General features: G+C 38.0%; 1 protein-coding gene across 3 annotated transcripts in view; it reads right to left on the bottom strand.

Annotated features, from left to right (window-relative positions):
- MICU1 (mitochondrial calcium uptake 1) overlaps nt 1-25,848 on the bottom strand; it is a 253,080-nt gene that overhangs the window by 192,844 nt on the left and 34,388 nt on the right. For all 3 annotated transcript variants that reach the window (XM_080822562.1, XM_080822560.1, XM_080822561.1), the window contains one exon: nt 7,391-7,552. In XM_080822562.1, the coding sequence (XP_080678688.1) occupies nt 7,391-7,551 (161 nt within the window). In that variant the 5' untranslated portion in view covers nt 7,552. The remainder of the gene's footprint in view (nt 1-7,390; nt 7,553-25,848) is intronic.

The raw sequence follows: 25,848 nt of genomic DNA, 5'->3' as shown, positions 1-25,848 counted from the left end.
ATGGGGGGGCTCGATCCCAGGGCCCTCAGATCATGACCTGAGCCAAAGGCAGAGGCTTAACCCACTGAGCCACCCAGGCGCCCCAAGAGAGTTTTTTTTAAAAAGCAAATTCTGGAGCTGATGAGTATAATTACAGACCTGAAAAATTCACTAGGGTGGCTTAAAAGCAGACTCAATGAAGCAGAAAGATAAACTCAAAGGTAAACTCAAAGATAGATCATTTGATATTATCCAGTCAGAGAAACAAAACACAAAGGAAAAAGCCTTAAGGGACTTACGGAAAACCAATATACGCATGAAGGAGAAGGAAGACAAGAAAAGGGTAAAAAAAAAAAAAAAAAAAAAAAAAAAAGTTTATTTAAAGAAAATATGGCAAAAAACTTGAAAATCTGAAAACTCAAATTTGGGGAAGTTAATGGATATCCAGAATAAAGAACAGACATCCAAGACGTCCAAGAGGAGGAACCCAAAGAAATCCACACTAAGACACATTATAATCAAACTGCCAAAGACAAAGAGAATTTTTAAAGCAGGAGGAGAAAATTGATTCATCATGTTCAAGGGGAACCTGTAAAACTCTAAGACCTTGTAGGCCATAAAGAAATAGAATGTGGGGCGCCTGGGTGGCTCAGTGGGTTAAAGCCTCTGCCTTCAGCTCAGGTCATGATCCCAGGGTCCTGGGATCGAGCCCCGCATCAGGCTCTCTGCTCAGTGGGGAGCCTGCTTTCCCCTCTCTCTCTGCCTGCCTCTCTGCCTACTTGTGATCTCTGCCTGTCAAATAAATAAATAAAATCTTAAAAAAAAAAAAAAAAGAAATACAATGTAAGATGGAAGGCACTGAAAGAAAAAATTACCAACCAAAGATACTATATTTGATAAAACTATCCTTAGAAATGAAGGAGAAAGAATGTTTCCAGATAAACAATGCTGAGAAGTTCACACCACTGAACCTGCATTACCAAAACAAAACAAAACAAAACAAAACAAAAACACCCTAAAGGGAGTCCTTCAAGTTGAAAATGAACTATGCTGCAACATGAAAGCACAGAGTATAAAGCTCACTGGTGAAGGCAAATATATAGACAAATACAGAATACTGTTGTCCTATAATGATGATGTGTAAATCTCTTTAAATTCTGTAACAGAAGTTCAAAGATCAAACACAAAAAAAAAAACCTTAAGTATAAAAACATGCTAATGGATATACAGTATAAAAGATGTAACTTGTGACATTAGTACCATAAAGGCTGAAAAAGGAAGGAATAAAAGTACAGAATATCTGTATGTGACCGAAGTTAACTTGTTTTGTACTTTCTAAAAATAATATATTTTGGGGGCACCTGGGTGGCTCAGTTGGTTAAACGTCTGCCTTGAGCTCAGGTCATGATCTTAAGGTCCTGGGATCGAGCCCCACATTGGGTTCCCTGCTCAGCGGGGAGTCTGCTTCTACCCTGCTCTGTGCCCTTCCCCTCTGTTTGTGCTCACTCACTCTCACGCTCTCTCTCTCTCTCAAATAAAATCTTAAAAAAAAAAACCCACACATTTTGTTAATTTATCCTTACTTTTTATACTGGCCATCAACTAGAACAGTCAGCAAATTAGTAAGGTCTTTTCCCACAAGATATCCGTAAGCTTTGTGGACTCATTTCTACAATTATTATTATAATTAGTTTTCTTTACCCTTACCTGAAAATATATTTTACACAAAAGCATATTTTCAAAGCAGGTTTTTTTTTTTTAAAGATTTTATTTATTTATTTATTTGTCAGAGAGAGTGAGCACAGGCAGACAGTGGCAGGCAGAGGCAGAGGGAGAAGCAGGCTCCCTGCTGAGCAAGGAGCCCAATGTGGGACTCGATCCCAGGACGCTGGGATCATGACCTGAGCCTAAGGCAGCTGCTTAACCAACTGAGCCACCCAGGCGTCCCTCAAAGCAGTTTTTATTGAGATATAATTGATGATAACATTTTATAAGTTTAAGGTATACAATGTGTTAATTTGATACACCTATGTGTATCAATCCAATTGCCACCATTGCATTAGCTAAAACCTCCATTACATCACATAATTATCACTTTTTTTGAGTGAGACCATTTAAAATCTATCTAGTCTCTTAGCAATTTTCAAGTATACAATACTGTATTATTAACTATAATCACAGTGCTGTGCCTTAGACTCCAGAACGTATTTATATTCTGAGTGTAGTTTGTACTCTGACCAACAACTCCCCAGTTACTCACCTTCAGTGGGCCAGCTAGGTTGAAGGAAGGCAAAAGAAAAGGTGGCTTCGAGCAGTTCCATTCCCAGAGAAAGTTCTTATGGAACCCTGCCCTTCTGGCACAAGCCCTACAACTAGTAAATAAACTCTCATATATGGCCCAGGTGCTTTTGAAACTGCTTCCAATATGCTGGGTCTCAGAGTAAGATTGTTGATGGGCCTTTTAAAAAAAATTTTTTTTTAGTTTTTTTGTTTGTTTGTTTGACAGACAGAGATCACAAGTAGGTGGAGAGGCAGGCAGAGAGAGAGGAGGAAGCAGGCTCCCTGCGGAGCAGAGAGCCCGATGTGGGGCTCGATCCCAGGACCCTGGGATCATGACCCAAGCTGAAGGCAGAGGCTTTAACCCACTGAGCCACCCAGGTGCCCCTGATGGGCCTTTTAAGAGCAGAGCAGTTTTGGTTTCCCAAGGCCTTCCACCTCTCCTAGAGTTAAGCCCTGCTGATTTTCAAAGCCAGACAAAATGGGGACCTGTCTTCCCAGTGCAGGGGTGGTACAGAGAAGTGCCCAGTGCAGGACTTGAATCCCTTGCTCCTCAGGAAGGACCTCCATACCTGTTATATGCCTTCTGTTTGTGAATCACTGCCAAGCCTTTTCAAACTGCTGGGGTTTTTGGTTTTTGTTTTTTTTCTGGGTCTCAGGGCAAACAAGACTGCACATGAGCCCTCTAAGAAGGGAATCTCAGTTCCCTATAGAATTCTGGGACCCCTGGATGTCAAACCCATTGGTTTTGCAAGTCAAATATTCTCAGGCTTCTCTCTCCAGTACAGATCCCAGTTTCCAGGGTGCCTAATGTGAGGCACCAACCTCTCTCTCCTCTGGGAGAAGCACTGCCTGGTAAAATTCCCTCTCTATTGAATGTTCCCACTCTGGGGATGGGGTTTTTGTAGGACTGTGTCTCTGCTTCTCCTACCCATCTTGGTGTGGTCCTTATCTTCTTTGTTATGGGCACCAATTCCTATAGCTTTCAGATCTTTTGCAAAGGGAAATTATCCACATGTAGCCATAGATTTAGTGTGTTCAAGAGAGGGATAAGTTCAGGATTTTCCGGTGCTGCCATCTTTCCAGATCCTCCAATTAATAGTACTTTCTAACATATTTTCTAAATGGTACTTTTTTTTCTTTTTGTCTTTTTTGTTTGTTTGTTTTATGTAATCTCTACACCCAATGTGGGGCTCGCACTCACAATCCTGAGATCAAGGTGAATGCTTAGGGCACCTGGGTGCTTCAGTTGGTTACATATATTGGAATTCTCAAATTCATACAATGAGAAAGCAGAATAACCACAGATGTAGGGCAAGGTGAAATGGGGAATTACTGTTAAATGGGTCCAGAGTTTCAGTTTGAGATGACGAAAAAATTCTAGATAAATCGTGGTGATGGTCACACAACACTGTGAATGTAGATAATGAAGTTAAAAATGGTTAAAATGGTAAATCTGATGCTACATATAGCTTACCACAATAAAAAAAATGCTAGAATATAATGAGGATACCATACTGAAAACAAAACAAAAATCAAAACTGAACACAACAGAATGGCAGACTTAAAGTGCTGGAAAGAAAAAAGCCAACCTAGAATTCTATATCCAATGAAAATATCCTTCAAAAGGGAAGGCAAGGGGCGCCTGGGTGGCTCAGTGGGTTAAAGCCTCTTCCTTTGGCTCAGGTCATGATCCCAGGGTCCTGGGATCGAGCCCCGCATCGGGCTCTCTGCTCAGCAGGGAACCTGTTTCCCTTCCTCTCTCTGCCTGCCTCTCTGCCTACTTGTAATCTCTCTGTCAAATAAATAAATAAAATCTTAAAAAGAAAAAAAAAGGGGGAAGGCAAAATAGAGACATTTCCAGACAAAAGCGGACAGAATCTATCTCTAGCAGATAAGAACTCCTAGTAAAGGAAGTACTTTAGGCTGTAGAAGAATGATATTAGGTAGATTATATAACCAGTTTAAACCCACATACTCAGACTTCAAACCCTGAATCCTGACCACTGTATCTCAACATCTGTTTTGAGACTGAGGAAGTAAAAAAAAAAAAAAAAAAAGTAAAATGACAAATGTTCCTTCTCTAACAATAGTATAATATGGTTTCTAAAGATCATACTTGGGGCGCCTGTGTGGCTCAGTGGGTTAAGCCTCTGCCTTCAGCTCAGGTCATGATCCCAGGGTCCTGGGACTGAGCCCCCCACCAGGCTCTCTGCTCAGCAGGGATCCTGTCCCCCGCCACCTGCCTCTGCCTACTTGTGATCTTTGTCTGTCAAATACATAAATAAAATCTTTTTTAAAAAAATCATACTTAATTTACATTAGCAAATTTAAGTAGTATATCTGGTCTTTACCTACACCTAATTATATATTCCAGAACATACTTGGGTTTGAAGGCAAACTTTCCACATTGTATTCTGTTATACACCTACATGATTCAACACTGTATTTTTGTATTGTATCGTACTGTATTGTACTGTTATTAATTATTTTTTGTACAGGAACAGGAATTGACGATGAAAAAAAGGTTTTTTTCTTTACTTCTGTATTAGGCTTTTTTTTAAAGATCATATTGTTCTTTGTAATTTAAATCAGTGAATTTTGAAGTTTTAAAATTTAAAGCTCATAAATTTAAAATTTTTTGAGGTTTAAAATTATATCCCACCCTCTTTCAAAAAGAACTCTAAATCTCACTTCTTAGGAAAACATTTTAATTTCTGCTCATTTCCCAATTTTTTAAGAGGATGGAAAAAAAATATAAAATTAAATGGCAAACTCTATGCCTGAATTCTAACAAGATAACTCACAATCATTTTAGAGAGTTTCTGCTATTGATCTTGAGCTCAGTACAAGCATGAAAATCACAACAAGTTTTATTTATTTTTTATTTCAAAACTTGAGAATAATTATAAGTTCATCTCTTTATAGCTTCTTACATGCCATAGCAAAGTCACAAAACTAACAATCTTTGAATATTAAAATCTCGGCACTTGGTATACTTATGATTTTGAAACATTCATGAAATTAGAATCTGTGGTAAAAGCATATGCTTTAGAAGAAGCATTGTATTGAGGACACACTGTCAATATGTAGATTTTTCTGCTTTTGGATGCTTTGGAAGATAAGATTGTCTTCTTATTCTTTTTCTGGGAGTAATATTACCCAAAAATACCATAAGTTAATCAAAGTAAAATAACCTAAACTTGTTAATCAGCATTTAACCTGAATAGTATAAACAAAGTGACTCAGAGAAAGAAAAAACTTTCTTAAAGTAACTTCTTAAACATTCAAATCATCAAACAACTTCTCAAGGTACAGCTGCTGTCACCTTTGGTGTTAGACTAAGCCCAAGACAATGCTATATGCACCTGCATGGGGTCCTTTAATTGCACTGCAGGAAAGCATCCCTGAAGAAATTACTAAGCATTTACTATTTATTACAGTGAAAGGACAAAAGGTGCATTTCCTATTCCTCCTTTCCTTCTTTTGCCTCCCTCTCTTCCTCCTTCTGTGTCCCACAGTCTAGATCTTTCTCTCCCTCTCTTCCTGTCCATTTTACCTGGAAATTTTTAAAACTCACACACTTCTTTCTAAGATTCCAGTACCCACATCATCATCTCAAACAAGTATTAGTGACTGTCTGTAGCTTCTTCCCACTCCAGTTTATTCCACTGTTGTTGCCATATTAATCTCTCTTCAAACTTGTCTGTGATCAGTCTCTTTCTTCAAAACCTTCAAAACTTAAAATCACAACTTCTTGGCATGGTATATAGGATCTTTTATATCACAACTCCAACTTTTTTTGGAAACTGTCTTTTTTGCTAGTACTCTATCTCCTTTCTTCACTTCCCATCTTCATATTATATCCAGTAATAACAGTTAACATTTATTGATAGCTTACTGTGTACCAAATACTTTCTCCATAAATGTTTTTTATTTACAAAGCTATGTGCCAGTCACTTTTTAAAGCATTTAATAAATAATAACTTGGGGCACCTGGCTGGCTCAGTTGGTAGAGTATGCAACTCTTGTTCTCAGGATTGTGAGATGGAGCCCTACACTGGGTGAAAAGCCTACTTTAACATTAGATAAAATAAAATGCTATTTTAAAAAGCCCCTGGAGCGCCTGGTTGGCTCAGATGGTTAAGCACCTGCCTTCGGCTCAGGTCATGATCCCAGGGTCCTGGGATCGAGCCCATCATTAAGCTCCCTGCTCAGTGGGAAGCCTGCTTCTTCCTCTCCTACTGTTCCCCCTGCTTGTGCTCTCTCACGCTCTGTCAAATAAATAAAATCTATAGAAAACAAAAAAGTAAATAAATAAATAAATAACCCCAAATAATAACTCATTTACTCTTTATAACAACCCTTTGAGATAGGTGTTATCATTATCCCCATTTTACTGTCTATTGACAGAAAGTAGATCTGTGGTTGCCTAGGGTTAGGAGGGATGGAGAAAGTGGGAAGTACTAAATGGCATGGAGTTTCTTTGTGGAGTGATGGAAATTTTTGGAATCAGATAGTGGTGATGGCTGCACAACTTTGTAAATATACTAAAAGCCAATGAACTGTACATGCTAAACTGGTAAATTATTAAATTTGTTTCTTATCATATATTATTTATTTTAAAATTATTGAAATTATTAAATCGGTTTATTGTTGAAATAGTTCAGCAGAGGAGACAGGCAGACCTTGAAACAGAATATTTCCTATTTGTCGCTTTGACACAATAGCTGAATTCTTTGAAACATCCTATCTCATAGACAAATTATTATCAATGGCAAATGATTTGGGCAAGAAATTTTGGCACAGGGGCACGTGGGTGGCTCAGTGGGTTAAAGCCTCTGCCTTTGGCTCAGGTCATGATCCCAGAGTTCTGGGATCGAGCCCCACATCGGGCTCTCTGCTCAGCGGGGAGCCTGCTTCCTCCTCTCTCTCTGCCTGCCTCTCTGCCTACTTGCGATCTCTATCTGTCAAATAAATAAATAAAATCTTTAAAAAAAAAAAAAAAGAAATTTTGGCACAAAGTTAAGCCAGAAATCCACGCAATCCTTTGAAATAACACAGACAACAAGAAAAATGAAAGCACGTGCAGGAGACTAATTCTCCTAACTAACACTCTCCGACTAACACTAACCTCTTCCACAGGAGACCAGTACTTGCAGTGACTGCAGATGCTCCCAGGAAAGCCACCATCATGAGTCGTCGCCTCATCTGGGTGGGCTGTGATCCCCCATGGTAACATCGAGAGCCCAGAGCCAGTTCTGCCAATGCAGAAAGGGAGTTAAGACGAAACATCCTGTGGATAAAAAAGAGAAATGTTACTCCTAACTAGTGGTAGCAACAGTGATGCTGAAATGATGAAGATGACAGTACCAACATCACCAATAATCATTACGGACTTACTCAATGGCAGATAGTAAACACTCTGCAATACCATATAGTATCCTATTTAATCTTCAGAACAGTTGTATGAGAAAAATACTACTTATAAACCTGATATATCAAAGTATAATTTGAAGACAAAAAACCACATGATAATTTGAACAGGAAAAGTTTAACGTAAAGCAGTATTAATTTTAACAGGTCTAAAATACTAAGGGTTAAAGAGATAACATATATAGGGAGCAGCTACTATTGCAAGGGCTGATGTGGAACAACAGGAGAGGAATAAATCTGTGAAGGGGTCACTCTCAACAGGGCTGAGATACAGGTCTGTGGTGAAGACATGACCATGGGTGTCTGAGAAATTTACTAGAGTGCCAGGCCAACAGAAGTCACTATAAAGTCATCTAGTAGGAAAACTCAATATGCCAGTGGAATTCAGGAAAGTATCCATAGGGAGATGTCAGAGCATGGAACTCACTGAAAAAACTGCGTTTGGGAGTACCGCCTCTAAAACTACCTAGGGATTGAGAGCCCCAAGGTGTCCCACATGCCACAGGCCACTGTGTCTTACAGTGCATACAAGAATCAGGAAGAAAAACTTCTTCCTTCTCTAGTCTCCCTGGAGCCCTTCCACTGACAAACCTTAACAAAAGGTGGCAAGAGAGAAATTTCCAGTATTACAAAAAGGACAATGAAATATGGATTTAGAATTAGAAAGCAACAGATTTATAAGTGGCACACCCATTTTAAACATGCGGAAACTGAGATACAGTGACTTGCTCTAGAGTATGCAGCTAGGCCGTAGATCCAGAATCTAAAATAAATGGACTAACACCAGAACCCAGGTTTTTAACTAGGATACTTTGCTGCCCCCCGCCACCTTGTAATGCTGATACGGTTTTTGTTAAAATAATTTAAGTTTTTTGGGGTTTTGTTTTGTTTTGTTTTAAAGATTTTATTTATTTATTTGGGAGAGAGAGAGAATGAGAGGCGAGAAGTCAGTGGGAATAGCAGACCCCCTGCTGAGCGGGGAGCCTGATGTGGGACTTGATCCCAGATCCCAGGACTCCAGGATCACGACCCAACCGGAGGGCAGTCACTCAACCAACTGAGCCACCCAGGTGTCCAAAGTAATTTAAGTTTTATGAAATTTGTTTCATTGCCAGGTCCTTGGAAGGCCTCCTACCCACTAAATTCTTTAGTCTCATACTTCTAACTTCACCTGTTCCTCTCACTGTACCCAGGTTTTTAACTAGGACACTTTGCTGCCCCCCCTACCTTGTAATGCTGATATGCTTTTTGTTAAAGTAATTTAAGTTTTAATTAATTTTTTTTTCATTCCCAGGTCCTTGGAAGGCCTCCCACCCACTAAATTCTTTAGTTTCATACTTGTAACTTCACCAGTACCTCTCACTGTTTAACTCAGAAATACCTGTATTAGGTCACATTATTGTTCAAAAAACATTCACTCTCCCATTCCCTATCCCAAAGGCAAATATTATTTTCCACACTCTTCATTTTGGGTCTGTATGTTGCCATTGACGTGCTTTGACCAACAAAATGTGGGCCAGTTCCACAAAGCACTTTTACGAAGTATTGCTATTAGCCTTCTTGTGCTCCTGCACTCTATGAAGAGAAGATCATGCCCCAGATGGACTTGATCCTTCAAGCTGGGTTCTCTAAGGAACAGATCTCAGCCTGGAGTCAGGCACTGTGAAGACCAGCTGAGCCAGCAGAGCGCAACCAACCTACAGAATGCTAGTGAGAAATAAATGTTTCTGATTGTAAGCCACTAAAATTGGGAGTTGTTTACTGCCACAGCAAAAGCTAACTAATTCAGCATATAAGAGAAGTACTGGGAAGTTCTCATTCAACAAAAATGTTTTAAGTTCATACTATTTATTAGACTTAAAAGGTCAAAAAGAATTTCACAATCTAATTAGGGAAGATATATATGAAACATTTTTAAAATGATGTTTTTAAGCTGGTATCTTGAAGAAATATTAAAAGGATACTTTTAAATGGGTATAGATATTAGAGAATTAAAAAATTTTTTAAACAGCAGGGTAAGACTAGGTTAGTCAGCAAAGGCTTTTGTTTAGTTCTGAGACTCAGAATGGTAAACAATTTTGATCAAGTTATAGAAATTTCATGGACACCAAAAAAACGACAGGATCATTTCTGGCCTCTATACAGAGAATTGATAGAAAATGATTTTCTTCCTCTAGACAATATCTTGAGGCCAGAGTAAAGTCTTCATTCTTTTATTCTACCAGGCAGACTAAAAGAGAAAGGGGCATTTCATCCTGGTTATAGGACTTTTTTTTGTTTTAAGATTTATTTATTTGATTGAGAACGAGATCACGAGCAGAGGGGGAAGGGTAGAGGGAGAAGCAAGTTCCCCGCTGAGCAAGGAGCCGATGTGGGACTCAATCCCAGGACCCTGGGATCATGACCTGAGCCAAAGGCTTAACCAACTAAACCACCCAGGTAACCTGGTTATATAACTTTTTTACAATGACAATTCATTCAAATCACTTAAAGTATTCATTCTCTTCCCCGTTGACTGTCCCAAAGCACAGTTCACTGCTTCCTAATTTAAATTATCTTGCACTTTATACATATCTTCCTATGGCAATTAATATATATGTAAGTTTGTTTTCCCCACTTGGCTCTCAGCCTCCTTTAAGGCCAAAATTATTTTTTTTCCTCATCATAAACATACAGTCTGGTACAGGGCCTGTTATATTATAGGTGTTTAAAATATCTATGTAATGTACTTTCACATGAAGGTAAAGGTACAAATCACACAGGTACTGGCTCCTAACATTTAAGTATATTTCTAAGCTCCAATACACTAAGAAAAGTATGTCCTTTACCATTTGGGTTCAAATCAAGTTAGATTATTTAGCTGTCTCTTAAGATCACGGAGCCAGTAATGAGCTCTTCTCTGGGACCTATACCAATAATCTCTTAAGTAAACCTTTCCCATAGCCTTCTTCATTCAACCTAGGCCCAATTTCAAAGTTGAAGCTAAATCCCGCTTTTTTCCCACTTTATGGACAAAGTGGGAAAAGAATTATTTTTCTCTCCTATTTCCTATGACTTAAGCTGCAGCAATACAATTCCTATATCCTTCTCCAACCCCAGAAATCATTTCATTTTACTGCACATATTCTAGCAAAATATAGCACCAAGGAGACTGTCCACTATATTTTCTTCCTGCCTGTCAACAACTGATACACTTATAAAATAACATTTTCTAAACCCACAGTGCATTCAGATACATAGCATTTCTCTTGTCTATAATAAAAATGAATACTCTGGTTTCTCTTCAGATCAAATACATCTCTCCTTATAGTAAAAATGAGCATACCTAAAACATAAATCTGGAGAAAACAGTATTCATCACTGACAACAAAAAGAAAAGAGCACTCAGAAGTTTTCAATTGTGAAAGGCAAGTAACCTAACCAGTTCAAAAGTTGGAACAGGCAAGGAGTGTGTAAGACTGGAAGATAAATTCACAATTAATCAGATATTTTCCATAAATAGACATATGTCCAAATAATAAACATCTCATAAATAGAAATATGTTCGTCAGTGTAATAAACCATTTTTCAGTAAGAATAAATAAATAAATACACAAATGATCAAATAGGTAAGGCATCATCACTTGAGAAGGTCATCTGAATTATGGACTGAGAATACTGATCATATATACAATAGGAAACTAGTACATACCTTAAATTGGAAAATACATGATGGAAGATTTTTTTCTTCTTCTTTTTTTTTAAGATTTTATTTATTTGACAGAGATCACAAGTAGGCAGAGAGGCAGGCAGAAGGGGAAGGGAAGCAGGCTCCCCACTGAGCAGAGAGCCCGATGCGTGGCTCGATCCCAGGACCCTGAGATCATGACCTGAGCCGAAGGCAGAGGCTTTAACCCACTGAGCCATCCAGGCGCCCCGGAAGATTTTTTTCACAAAGAATAGCTATTTACCAGTAGTGAACAGAATAAACTGCAAATAGACAAACAAAAAAGAATAAATTGCAAACAACAAAGGCAGAGAAAGCTAATGGGAGTAGTGAATACAGCCAGAAGGCAATTAGTAACCTAAGTACTGGCTGCCTAGATGATAAGTACAGAAACCAAAAATAAAGTGAAAATGTCTAAAGAGAGACAAAACCATCAGATATCACTGTCTAACACACATTAATATGTAGGTGTGAAGGAGATACGGAAGACAGAAAGAAGAAAGAGATTAAAACAATAACAACACTAAATAGTGGATAGTAGTGAAATAGAATAGGAATCCAATGATCCAATGACCTAGGCTCAACTCTAATACTAAACAGCTGTGCACAAAGGAAGCTTAAGGAAGAATTTGAGAAAACGAGAGAACTGCCTAACTGAGCTTTAGGGTTCCTTTTATCTCCTAATGCTCTCTAACCGTGGTGAAAATCTATTTGGCAGAGTTTAATCTATTTCATTTGAGGGTGAGGGGGGAGTAAGATTATATCATACAATCAAGATTTATTAGTGTTGAGAATCCATGTCTGTATGCTTTGGTGCTAGATTTTAAATTTTAAAAAAGTTCTGAATTCTACTCAGTCTACTTACATTTTGATGTTGTAATTCAAATATTACTGTCTACATCTCATTTCACCACTGGTTTTAATCTCATTCCCCAAAGTGCACATCAAAAGATATATCTAGGGGCAGCTGGCTGGCTCAGTTGGTGGAGCATGCAAGTCTTGATCTCAGGGTTATGAGTTTAAGCCCCACATTTGGTGTAGACATTACTCAAAAGTTGTTAAAATCTTAAAAAAAAAAAAAAAGATTTATCTATTCATCTTCTCTAGTGCAATTTTCAGTTGACACGTAAACAAAGAAAAAAAAACACTGAGAAAAGACTATTATAATTTAATTCCTAACTTTGTAGTGAAGAAAGAGTGTTAACTAGTTGAATGTATTAATTTTTGATGACAGACTATGTAAACAGATTTAAGGAGAACAGCTTTCCAATTGAGTCTGGAAAACTGAATAGGCCAACTGGCAGCAGTTATGCAGTAATGAAGCATGTTTATGAGAAGGATTAAATTAAATGAAAAGGAGCACATTTTTGTTCCCTAACACTACCTATCCCCTTCAAAAAGGCATACCTTTTCTTCATGTGAATTCAAAAAAAAAAAGATGAAAATATATTTCCATCCAAGAAAGGTCAAGGGAAGCAAATAAAATGTAATTTTGTTACCAAAGAAAAGCATTATCGGGGCTCCTGGGTGGCTCAGTGGGTTAAAGCCTCTGCCTTTGGCTCAGGTCGTGATTCCAGGGTCCTGGGATCGAGCCCCTCGTCGGGCTCGCTTCTCAGCAGGGAGCCTGCTTCCTCCTCTCTCTCTGCCTGCCTCTCTGCCTACTTGTGATCTCTGTCTAATAAATAAATTAATTAATTAAAAAAAAGAAAAGAAAAGCATTATCTATCCAACAAGAAACAGAACAAGATTTTTAAAACCTATAACAACATAACATTGCTGTTTCTATAGCTATTATAAGACTATTAAGCTTAATATACTGCTTTTGAGCAATCACTCTGGAAAACAGCATGGAGGTTCCTCAAAAAGTTGAAAATAGAGCTACCCTACGACCCAGCAATTGCACTACTGGGTATTTACCCCGAAGATACAAACATAGTGATCCGAAGGGGCACATGCACCCGAATGTATATAGCAGCAATATCCACAATAGCCAAACTATGGAAAGAACCTAGATGTCCATCAACAGATGAATGGATAAAGAAGATGTGGTATATACATACAATGGAATACTATGCAGCCATCAAAAGAAATGAAATCTTGCCATTTGCAATGACGTGGATGGAACTAGAGGGTATTGTGCTTAGCAAAATAAGTCAATCAGAGAAAAACAACTATCATATGATCTCCCTGATATGAGCAAATGGAGATGCAATGTGGGGGGCTTGGGGAGTAGGAAAAGAATAAATGAAACAAGATGGGATCGGGAGGGAGGCAAACCATAAGACTCTTACTGCCACAAAACAAACTGAGGTTACCAGGGGAAAGGGGTTAGGGAGAGGGTGGTGGGGTTATGGACATTGGAGAGGGTATGTGATATGGTAAGTGCTGTGAAGTGTGTAAACCTGGTGATTCACAGACCTGTACCCCTGGGGCTAATAATACATTATATGTTTATTTAAAAAATTAAAAAATTAAAAAATATATATATTGCTTTTGATAACTTTCAAAGGGTCACAGGACCAAGAAATCATTTCATTCAGCATCTTTATTTTAGAGATAAACAAAAGAGATCCAGATAAGTTATGTGGTTTACTCACAGCTAATTAGTACAAAAACCTACACTAAATCCTAGAATTCTTGTTCCCAAATAAATAACCTAAAGGGGAAAACACTTTTTAATAACTGTTCTCAGCAAAATAAATGTAATAGCCACACTCCAAAAAGAGATCAAATGCCCAACCATAGAAAAATAAATAATAGTATAACATAATACAATGTAATATAAATATTAAATATGTTAATCATAAAATATTATTAAATTATTTCACAAACCAAGAAAGTTGGGCTAAAGAAATTTAAACAATTGGAAAAAAGAAGTAAAAATGGCTCTGAGAACTATGAAAAGATACTAAGAGAATGCATATTAAAACTATATTGAGATACTGCTTTTCACTCATCAAGCTGTCAAAAAATCCAAAAGTTTGGAAAACACACTGGTTGGCAATGCTGTAGAAATGGCACTGCTAAGGAATGTGTTAAGCTGGTACAACGTACTTCCTAAAAGAAAAATAGTACAATCTATGGAGGGCGATTTGGCAATATCCATTAAAATATCCATTAAAATCACTCATAATATAAAACTGCATCCAGCCAGCCAGCAATTGTACCCCTGATAAAATTTCCTAATGATATACCTGAACACCTGTGAAATTATATACACACAAACACAGTTATTCACCATATCCTGGTTGGTAACAGCAACAGATTAAATCCACCTCAGTGTTCACCGAGAACATTAGCTAAACCATGATAAATATATACAAGGCAATACCATGTAGCAATAAACAGGGAATGAAAAAACTATGTATGGATTTGAAGAGTTTCATGACATACTGTAATCTTAAAAAAACTAAGTTGTGGAAAAGCATATATGGTATGTTACCCTTTTATGTAAAATGAAGAGCAATAAGAATGCATATATGTGCATGTTACTAGTAGGTAGCTCTGGAAGGACACACAATAAAGTTAACAGTGGTGGGGCTGATTGGGGTGGAAGATGGGTGATATTAAGAGGGAGACTTCTACAATGTACTACTTCATTTTTAAACATTTTTTTAAAAGATTTATTTATTTGAGAGAGAGAGACAGACACCAGAGGTAGTGAGAGAGAGAGAGCACAAGCTGGGAGGAGGGGGAGAAGTAGGCTCCCCACTGAGCAGGGAGCCTAACAGGTGGCTCAGTCCCAGGACCCTGGGATCATGACCTGAGCCAAAGGCAGACACTTAACTAATTGAGCCACCCAGGTGCCCTCTTATAAACTTTTTTTAAAAGGCAGAATATGTACATGCCAGCTAAAAAAAAGTAAAATAAATGTGCTTTTTTTAATTATAAAAAAATTAGGTGATCCAAATAAAATTTAATTATATTCTAGGGAAGATTCTCTTTATGCTTTACATATTTTAAGAAAAATAAAGGCAGGTCCAGAAGACTGGTGTTTCAATCTCCTCAGCTAGGGACTATCATTTACCAGCCCTAACAGTGGGCAAGGGCCCAATAATGTCTTAGCAATCGACCCATATCATGGCAAGGTTCCCTACTAAGGTTAAGTTTTACCTGAATCAGATTCATTCCCTAATACCCTGATTATTGGCACATCCTGATTTGACTTGTTAAACTATTAGAATTCCATACCTTATCCTGATCCTGACTTAAAATAACTGCTTGCACTTTTCTATATGATTAATTGCCTCTATTTCTGATCTCTGACAATTGCACATCTAAAGAAGGACTGCTTAGTTCTTCCAATCCTCACACTGGCCTAAATAAACTTCTGGTGTATACTATTACCAACAGCACTACTGTTAAAAGCAACATTTGCAGGGCGTCTGGGTGGCTCAGTCAGTTAAGTAGCTGCCTTCAGCGCAGGCCATGATCCTGGGGTCCTGGAACTGAGTCCCACATCAGGCTCCTTGCTCAGTGGGGAGCCCGCTTCTCCTCTCCCTCTGCCCCTTCTCTTGCTCGTGCTGTCTCTCTCAAGTAAATAAATAAAATCATTAAAAAAAAAAAAAGCGTAACATCTACTAATTCTGAGGCCAAGACAAATTTCTGAGACCCACCCAAATTTGGCCACCAACAAAATTTAGACCTCAGTTAAATAAAACTTCAAGGTTCCAAAGTGTTTAGTTCACATGAACTTGAGCTTGAGAAAATAAGAACCGAGTGTCCTTCCTGTGTTTCCATGATCTAATACAATATCTGGTGTATATAATATATGTACATAATGGCTCAGTACACTCTAAGAAACTGAAATAGGACTGCGCTTTGAGAACTACATTGTAAAATCAGCACGATCAGGAGTGCCCACTAAGATTCACCTTATTCATCCCAGTGGCAGCTATACACTACCCCTGGAACTGAAGGTCATCAGAGCCTCAGCCATTAAGTATCTAAATTATATATTTAACTCCTCTTTATTCTATTTCCATGCTTACTAAGTATGTTATGATTCTAACAGAGCTTCCTGTTTAGACTGCCTTCAAAGAGAGAACATGCTGATCAGAAGATGAGAGTATCCTAGATCTCACGCCAGCTGTATTTCTCATGGTAAACTAATAAATTAGCAATCTGGTTTAATTTCCTATGATACTAGTTTGCCTAAAAAAAGCTCCTCCAGGGGCGCCTGGGTGGCTCAGTGGGTTAAGCCGCTGCCTTCGGCTCAGGTCATGATCTCAGGGTCCTGGGATCGAGCCCCGCATCGGGCTCTCTGCTTGGCGGGGAGCCTGCTTCCCTTCCTCACTCTCTGCCTGCCTCTCTGCCTACTTCGGATCTCTCTCTGTCAAATAAATAAATAAAATCTTTAAAAAAAAAAAAAAAAAAAGCTCCTCTGAATCTGACCAATTCTAAGACTTAAGTTATAATTTGGTGACTTTCAAGGTTCAAGGGCCAACCTTGCACCATCGGGACATCTTGATGCCCTGCCTTGCCATTTCATTCAAATTTCCACCTGGGAACAGATGCCAGTGAGAATGCCCCAAAAGTTTTGGATGACCAGAGTCACTGAACCTAGGGAACCACACTCACCTCCCCTTTGCCCTGGGTACAGAAGTTAGGGGAAGGTAATAAAAGAAGAGTATAAAGATGGAAAAATTATGAGAATATTGACTGTTGGACATGATACAGATTTTGGAATAGAATAAGCAAGACTGCTTGCATTTTGTTTACAAGTAAGATAAGGAATACATTTTTATTATCAAAAATGTCACTGTAGGGGTGCCTGGGTAGCTCAGTCCATTAAGCCTCTGACTCAATTTTGGCTCAGGTCAGGATCTCAGGGTGCTGGGATTCACTCAGCAGAGATACAGCTGCTATCTCCCTCTCCCTTTGCCCCTTCCCTTGCTCATTCTCACTCAAGTGAGCACATTCTCTCTCTCAAATAAATCTTTTGAAAGAAGTCACTGCAGAGGTGCCTAGATGCCTTAGTCAGTTAAGCATCTGCCTTTGGCTCAGGTCATGATCCCAGGGTCCTAGGATTGAGCCCCATTTTGGGATCCTTGCTCAGCGGGGAGCCTGCTTCTCCCTCTCCCTTTGCCTGCCCTTGCCCCTGCTTGTACACTCTCTCTCTCACTCGCGCACGTGTGCATGCTGTCAAATAAATAAAATCTTAAGAAAAAAGTCACTCTACAGAAATATAAAAAAGAAACTACGTCTTATTCTTCATCTTTCTGAAACCTCACCACTCTCCCTAGAAGTAAACTCAGAAAGAAGTCTGTATACATCTTTCCTGAAATTGTTCTATTTGTTTACATATAAACAATATTCATATGTATATACATATGTATATACTCAAACATTCAGCATTTGGAATGCTTTGCATTATCCCTTGTTTTATATAATGAAATCATATCATACACATCTGCAAATCTTTAAAACTTAATACAACTTAAAAATCATTCCAACAAGAGATATCCTTTTTAACTCTAACGGAGTACTTCATTCTATGATTATGCCACAATTTAACCGGCAGTTAATACACAATTTAACTATCTGGCAATTAATCCTTAGTTAATTAAAGATGTTTCCATACTTTGCCATTACAAACGTAGCTACAGAGACATTTCCCGTGCATTTATTTTTATTCATTTTTATGCAAGTAAATCTGTGGGACAGACATCTACAAATGAAACCGCTTAATTAAAAGTAACGTGTGAGGTGCCTGGGTAGCTTAGTAGGTTAAGCATCTGACTGCTGATTTCGGTTCAGGTCATGATCTCAGGGTGGTGAGATGGAGCCCCTAGCGGGCGCTGTGCTGGGCATGGAGACTGCCTAAGTTTCTCTCCCCTTCTCTCTGTCCCAGCCCTCTCAGGATCTCTCTCTCACAAAAAAAAAAAAAAAAGTAATGTCATGTGATCATTTTTAACTTTGAAAGATACTGTCAAATTACCCTTCAAAACTGACATTCCAGGGCACCTGGGTGGCTCAGTTGGTTAGGCAACTGCCTTCGGCTCAGGTCATGGTCCCAGAGTCCTGGGATCGAGTCCCACATCGGGCTCCCAGCTCCATGGGGAGTCTGCTTCTCCCTCTGACCTCCCCTCTCATGCTCTCTCTCACTCTGTCTCTCTCACAAAATAAATAAATAAAAATCTTAAAAAAAAAAAAAAACAAAAACTGACATTCCAATTTAAATACCACCAAGAGTTTATCAGGGTACTTCTTTCCCTGTATTTGCTATTGTTGATCTCTTCAATTTATATGGTGGTTTAAAAAATGACATCTAATTTAATTTGTACCTTACCTATAATAAATGAATTTCATAACCTTTGTTTAGTTTTCAAGAGTTCATCCCTATTGTTCTGAGGGCTATTAGAATACTAAGCTGTATTTATTTTCCTTTGTTCCAGTCGTGTTCCCAGCCCTGAGGTTTCATCTTTCCTTCCTCTAAAAAGGGGTCATATTTTCCACCTAGATTTATTTTAGATATAAAATATTTTTAGGTCAGATGCAATATTAACACCAATCCATCCAATGTTATTTTTTAGTAGAATGTTTTTATTAACCAAAAAAAAAAAAAGGAGGATAAAACTTTCCCAATATGAACCATTACAATACTTTTCCAATTCAATCTTACTGAGCTCTACCAGAACTGACTGGGAAGACTTTTTCCATCTAACATTTGTTTTCTTTTTCTTCTCTTTTTTTTTTTTTAAGATTTTATTTATTTATTTGTCAGAGAGCGAGAGAGAGCACAAACAGGGAAAGCAGCAGGCAGAGCAGGCAGAGGGAGAAGCAGGCTCCCTGGTGAGCAGGGAGCCCGATGTGAGACTCAATCCCAGCACCCTGGGATCATGACCTGAGCCAAAGACAGATCCTTAACTAAGCCACCCAGGCGTCCCTAACATTTGTCTTCTAATGGCTGGTTATACTTTCAAAATACTTGAATGGATTATGCATTCATTACACTGCTGAAAAGAATATTTTAATCTTCTTTTCTTTAAGTAGGTTCCACACCCAATGTAGGGCTTGAACTTACAACCCTGACATCAAGACCTGAGCTGAGATCGAGTTGGATGCTTAACCGACTGAGTCACCCAGACACCTCAAGAATGATTTAATCTAAACAGCAACAGAGGTCTCAAAAATATTCAGCAAGTGTTTCATCTTTACACACTACTGGAAAATGAGAATACACATTATTCTGCTGTCATATTTATCCTTCTGAAAACAGAAAAGAGATGACAAATGAAATTCTGACTGAATTAAAATGGTAAAAAAAAAAAAAAAGGGAATGCCAGAAGCTAAACTAAAAATTACAGTATGCCCAATTCAACTGTAGTATAGTGACATAACAAAGATGGATGCACTTCTTATTTTTACTAAAGCTACAACCTAGAACTTACTAAATACACACTAGGCAGTACTGCAAACATAAATAAATGTATTTATTTCACTGATATACATAGCACTTCTTCTTTGCAAAGGGTGTGTTATTCCCAAAACATGTGCAAACTATGAACAACAATAGTTGCCATGGACATAGGAGAATAAATAACAGAAAAAATAAGCATCTGCTACTGCTAGATTTAAGATTTATGGACTTCTGAGAGCAGATTTAAGTAGTTTCAGTTTAGCCAGTTGAGTTATTCCTTGTGCAGTCTACAAGAATTACTATAGTGAATATAATTTCATAATGGACTCCATATTCGTAGTTTATATACTCAAAGAACTTACCAAACTGGGCTTCTGCATCTCCGTGGAAGCCGAACTTGATTCCTATGCCTAATACAACCACAAAGTCTAATATAATACTTTGGGTATTAAACACATCTAAATATTTATTGATTTAAATGGAAACTGAAGTTCACTAATCATAAGTAATTATAAATATGACTATATAATAGGCTATTAGACTATAAATGAGGAGATTCAAGTTTCTGGCTAGGTTTTGTCATTGTTTCTACATGTCTTTTTTTTTTTTTTTTTAAGATTTTATTTATTTGACAGAAAGAGAGAGACAGTGAGAGAGGGACCACAAGCAGGGGGAGTGGGAGAGAGAGAAGCAGGCTTCCCGCTGAGCAGAGCGCCCGATGCAGGGCTCGATCCCAGGACCCTGGGATCACGACCTAAGCCAAAGGCAGACGCTTAACAACTGAGCCACCCAGGCGCCCCTGTTTCTACATGTCTTAACACGAAAAACTGTTTGCATACTATTCCTCAGCCCAGCCCTTCTTAAGGTTTACCTCATCTGTAAAAGTTACATAAAAACCATTATCGCTCTTGATTTCTCCCTCTAAATTCCTACAGAATTAACATTCTGTACCACTACTCCGGTACCTGACTCAAGAAATAATTTTAATTATTATTAATAATTATGCAGGAGACTTATGCAGGAGACTATAAATCGAAAGGCAGGAAGTATGTTTTAGACTTCTTAGTATCCTCAGTGTCAATTAATGAATTTAAAGTTACTACTAACAGTCGTAATAAGTATTAGTGTTCAATTACACGAGTAGATACAGAGAACTTAGGTTCTCTTTTCTAGCTCTAGCCTGCTATGGGACCAGTAAAAGTTTTATCCTCTCTGAGACTGAACTCTGGGAAATGAAGAGCACAGGTGGTATTTATTTCTAAGTTTTTTTTTTTTTGGCTTTAAGAGTTCATTTCAGAAAAACAAAATATAAAAGTATTTTGAACTTTCTGGAAGAAGAAAGTCACCTTGAGTGGTTATGAATGAGACAACATCACCATTAGCCTCAATAGCTGAGGCAAATTACACATAATCCATAATGTCCAATTGCCATTATTTCATTCAAGTCATTAGCTATGTATTTATTGAGCAAGATATTGCGACAGCAGTACAAAAGGCACAAAAATGAGCAAGGTACATTCTGCCAACAAACACCTCATCATTTGGTAATAGACATAAAACTATTTGAATATCCATTATGCAAAGGACAAAAAAAATATATAGGCTCCAAGAACATATTAACAAGGATTCAAAAAAAGGAAAAATTACATTAGGTTGGTAAGTGGAAAGGCCTCAAAAAAAACTCCAAGGGAGAATATTAACTTAGGGTAGGAAAAAACTAACCATTTTTTTTTTATACAGTTATTATCTGTTTCAGGGTTACAGGTCTGTGATTCATGAGTCTTACACAACACCCAGCACTCATCACAACACATACACTCCCCAATGTCCATCACCCAGCCACCCCATCCCCCTCCCCTCCAACAACCTTCAGTTTCCTAAGGTTAAGAGTCCCTTATGGTTTGTCTTCCTCTCCGGTTTCATCTTGTTTCATTTTTTCCTCTCTTCCCCTATGATTCTCTGCTTTGTTTCTTAAATTCTGCATTATCAGTGAGATCATATAATTGTCTTTCTCTGATTGACTTATTTCACTTAGCATAATACCCTCTAGTTCCATCCACGTTACTGCACATGGCAAGATTTCATTTTTTGATGGCTGCATAATATTCCATTATACATATTTATATACCACGTCTTCATTATCCATTCATCTGTCGATGGGCATCTGGGTTCTTTCCATAGTTTCACTATAATAGACACTGCTGATACAAACCCTGGGATACAGGTGCCCCTCTGAAGCCTCACATTTGTATTTTGGGGGTAAATATACAGTAGTGCAATTGCTGGGTCATATTTCAACTTTCTAGGAACCTCCATACTGTTTTCCAGAGTGGCTGCACCAGCTTGCATTCCCACTAAGCATTTTTTTTTTAAGATTTTATTTACTTATTTGACAGAGAGACACAGCGAGAGAGAGGGAACACAAGAAGGAGAAGTTAGAGAGGGAGAAGCAGGCTTCCTGCTGAGCAGGGAGCCCAATGTGGAGCTCAATCCCAGGACCCTGGGATCATGACCTGAGCCGAAGGCAGACGCTTAATGACTAAGTCACCCAGGCGCCCCCTGGACTAAGCATTCTTTATGAAAGAGTTTGGCTGAATGCACTAGCTTAGAAGCCTTTGTCATATTATCTGAGAAATGGGTTAAACTACTAGAAATATAATCTTTACTGTACAACTATGGCACTATTAAAAATGCAACAATATATTAGACTTTAATTATATTGGATAATTTTTAAAACATCTCTGTACATTTCTTTTAGATTAAATGAATCAGCTTGAAAGTTCTGCATTGAAGACACCAGGATGACTGCCAAAATACAGTAGAGATTAACGTTCATGTCTAGAAAAGATGCATTTTCATACCTCAAAGTGACATTACTGATAGACTCAATGAGGAAAGCTCACACCTCAGCTAACTCTGTTCTGGGAAGTATCTTCCAACAGCAAAGAAAGCTATTTTAAATGATCTAGGTGAGAATATAGAGTTAATTTAAGTTATATAATTCCCTACCAGTTAAAAAAAAAAAAAAGATAACCGTAAGAAAAAGAATCATCTAACAGAAATGTTGGGTTTGACAAAAATTTTTTGGTACATATTCTTGCTAAATGAAGATGCTATGGAAAAGCAGGCCACTGGGCACCTGGATGGCTCAGTGGGTTAAAGCCTCTGCCTTCAGCTCAAGTCATATCCCAGGGTCCTGGGATTGAACCCTACATGGGGCTCTCTGCTCAGCGGGGAGCCTGCTTTCCCCCCGCCCCCCGCCCCCGCCTGCCTCATGATCTGTCAAATAAATAAATAAAATCTTAAAAAGAAAAGAAAAGCAGGTCGCTATCCTTCTGATACTCTGAGAAATATTCTTTCATCTATCGAGTACCTCCATGGCCACTTTTTGTGTGCATATGCACACACAGACACATACACACACCTGAAACTTATGTCTGGTGAAGAAAGAAAGACATAAATTTATGTCTAGTGAAGAGTGACAATTTTCCTTCTTGAGTAACTGCTCAGAAAAACAAACTGCGCAAAGGGAAAAGAAAAAAATAATTCAACCAAAGAAAAAGTACACTTTAAACTAAAAACAAACCTACCCAAAAACTACAGAAACAGTGATGATCAATATAAATTTTCTAAAACTCTAGGATGTGGCTAATGTGTTGACATCATGATTAAGCTTTCAATATTTAAAATTTCCATAAAACAAAATCTCTACCTTGTTTCAATTCAAGTCTTAGAAAATAGGTAGCTACAGAGTTTCAATGGTTAATAAATACTTTTAATGTACCTAAGTGCCATTAGAAAAACACCGGATGGAAAAATTCAGCTATCAATAAGGAAAGTTTAAGCATTGCTATAAAAGAAATTAGTGTTAATAAAGTATTGACTTGTATAAAGCAAAGGTGAGGGTGTGTAAAAGTGAAGACGATACAGAATAATCTAGAAAAAGCTTTGTGAAAAACTTTTTTCTTTTTTTTAAGATTTTACTTATTTGACACAGAAAGAGAACACAAGCAGGGGGAGCAGCAGGCAGAAGGAGAGGGAGAAGCAGGCTACCCTCTGAGCAAGGAGCCCGATGCAGGACTCTATCCCAGGACCCTGGGATCATGACCTAAGCTGACAGCAGATGCTTAACCAATTGAGCCATCCGGGGGGTCCCATAAAAAACCATCTACTCTCCATCCTCCCCAAACTCTTGGGTTTATATTAATTTATCGAAAATGAAGACATATTTCAGTTTCAAGCCCATTCTAAGCCTCACACATTTTATGGCTACTTTGCTATATTTTATGGCAATACCAGCAGTCAAAATTTTAACATATAACATAAAACTCCATTTAAAATGTTTCTGTTTGGGGTACCTGGGTGGCTCAGCCATTAAACGTCTGCCTTCAGCTCAGGTCATGATCCCAGGGTCCTGGGATTGAGTCCTGCATTGGGCTCCCTGCTCAGCAGGGAGCCTGCTTCTCCCTCTCACACTCCCCTCACTCATGCTCCCTCTTTCACTCTCTCTCTGTCAAATAAATAAATAAAATCTTTATAAATAAATAAATAAATAAATAAATAAAATGTTTCTGTTTAAACAATTTTTATTATAGGGTTAATCCAGTAAGATGCTGTTAATTAATATTTGATTATTCACTTGGGACTTTGTAAGCCCAAACTCCCATGGAGCAAAAATCTCAATCTTTATCATTAAACCAAAGTATAAAGTGTTAGATTAACTTCTGCTATGATGCATATATGATTTAAAGAGAATAGGGGCAGGTGAAGACAATGGTAGATGCTTACACCCCAGTTTAACAATATTTTCTCCATAAACAATACAGAACAATAACAAGGAAAAAAGAGCTGTCTTAAAACCATGTCCTCTGCATAACTTGAAGACAGTCTAAAGTTTAAAATAATACTAAGTAAAAAGAGAGTAAGAACCAAATCTTGGTGTGTGATCTCATGTGCCTCCCCCATCACTTTTCTGTCTCAAGGCTTTGGGGTGAAAAAAGTAGACTGAGAAAGCATGTCAGGAGTAATGAAGAAGAGAAACTAGGAATAGGGCCTAAGGTTGATCTGAAAATTCAATGGGTGATCTAAGTCCACACTAAATCTAAAATATTTTTCAATCATTTTATTTATTTTTATCATGGTAACTGTACTCTTTCATTCCCATCCTCTATTTCCCCTATACCCTAACCCACTGCCATACTGGTAACTATCAGTTTGCTCCCTATAGTTAAGAGTCTGGTTTTTTTTGTTTCTTTTTCCATAGAGTCTTTGTTTTGTTTCCTAAATTTCACATAAGAGTAAAATCATATGGTATTTGTCTTTCTGACTTAGTTCACTAGCTCCGTCCATGTCACTGCAAACGACATGGCAAGATTTCATTCTTTTTATCGCCGAGTAATATTCCATTGTACAGACAAAAAACATTGCCTTTATCCATTCATCAATCAATAGATACTTGGGCTGCTTCCCTATCTTGGATATTGTAAATAATGCTGCTACAAGTAAAGGGGTACATGTATCACTCTGAATTAGTGTTTTTGTATTTGGGGGGTAAATACCCAGTAATGTGATTACTGGATTGTAGGGTAGTTCTATTTTTACCATTTTGAAGAACCTCCATACCATTTTCCACAGTCTCTGTACCAGTTTGACTTCCCACCAACAATGCAAGGGCTCTTTTCCACACCCTTACCAATACTTGTTTCTTCTGTTTTTGATTTTAGCCATTCTAACAAGCATAAGGTGATATCTCACTGTAGTTTTGATTTGATTTCCCTGATGATGAGTGATACTGACCATCTTTTTCATGCACACGTTGGCCATCTGTCTGCCTTCTTTGGAGAAATGTCTTTTCATGTCTTCTGTCTGTTTTTTAAATTGGATAATTTGGCTTTTGGGTGTTGAGTTGTATCAGTTCTTCATATATTTCAGATGCTAACCCTTTATCAGATATGTCATTTGCAAATATCTTCCCTCATTCAGTAGGTTGCCTTTTAGTTTTGTGGACTATTTCTATCACTGTGCAGAAAATTTTTATTTTGATACAGTCCCAATAGTTTATTTTTACTTTTATTTCTCTTGCTGAAGG

The sequence above is a fragment of the Martes martes genome (genome assembly GCF_963455335.1).
Source record: "Martes martes genome assembly, chromosome: 14".
NCBI classification, from domain to species: Eukaryota; Metazoa; Chordata; class Mammalia; order Carnivora; family Mustelidae; genus Martes; species Martes martes.
This window is presented reverse-complemented; position numbering and strand designations above follow the sequence as displayed.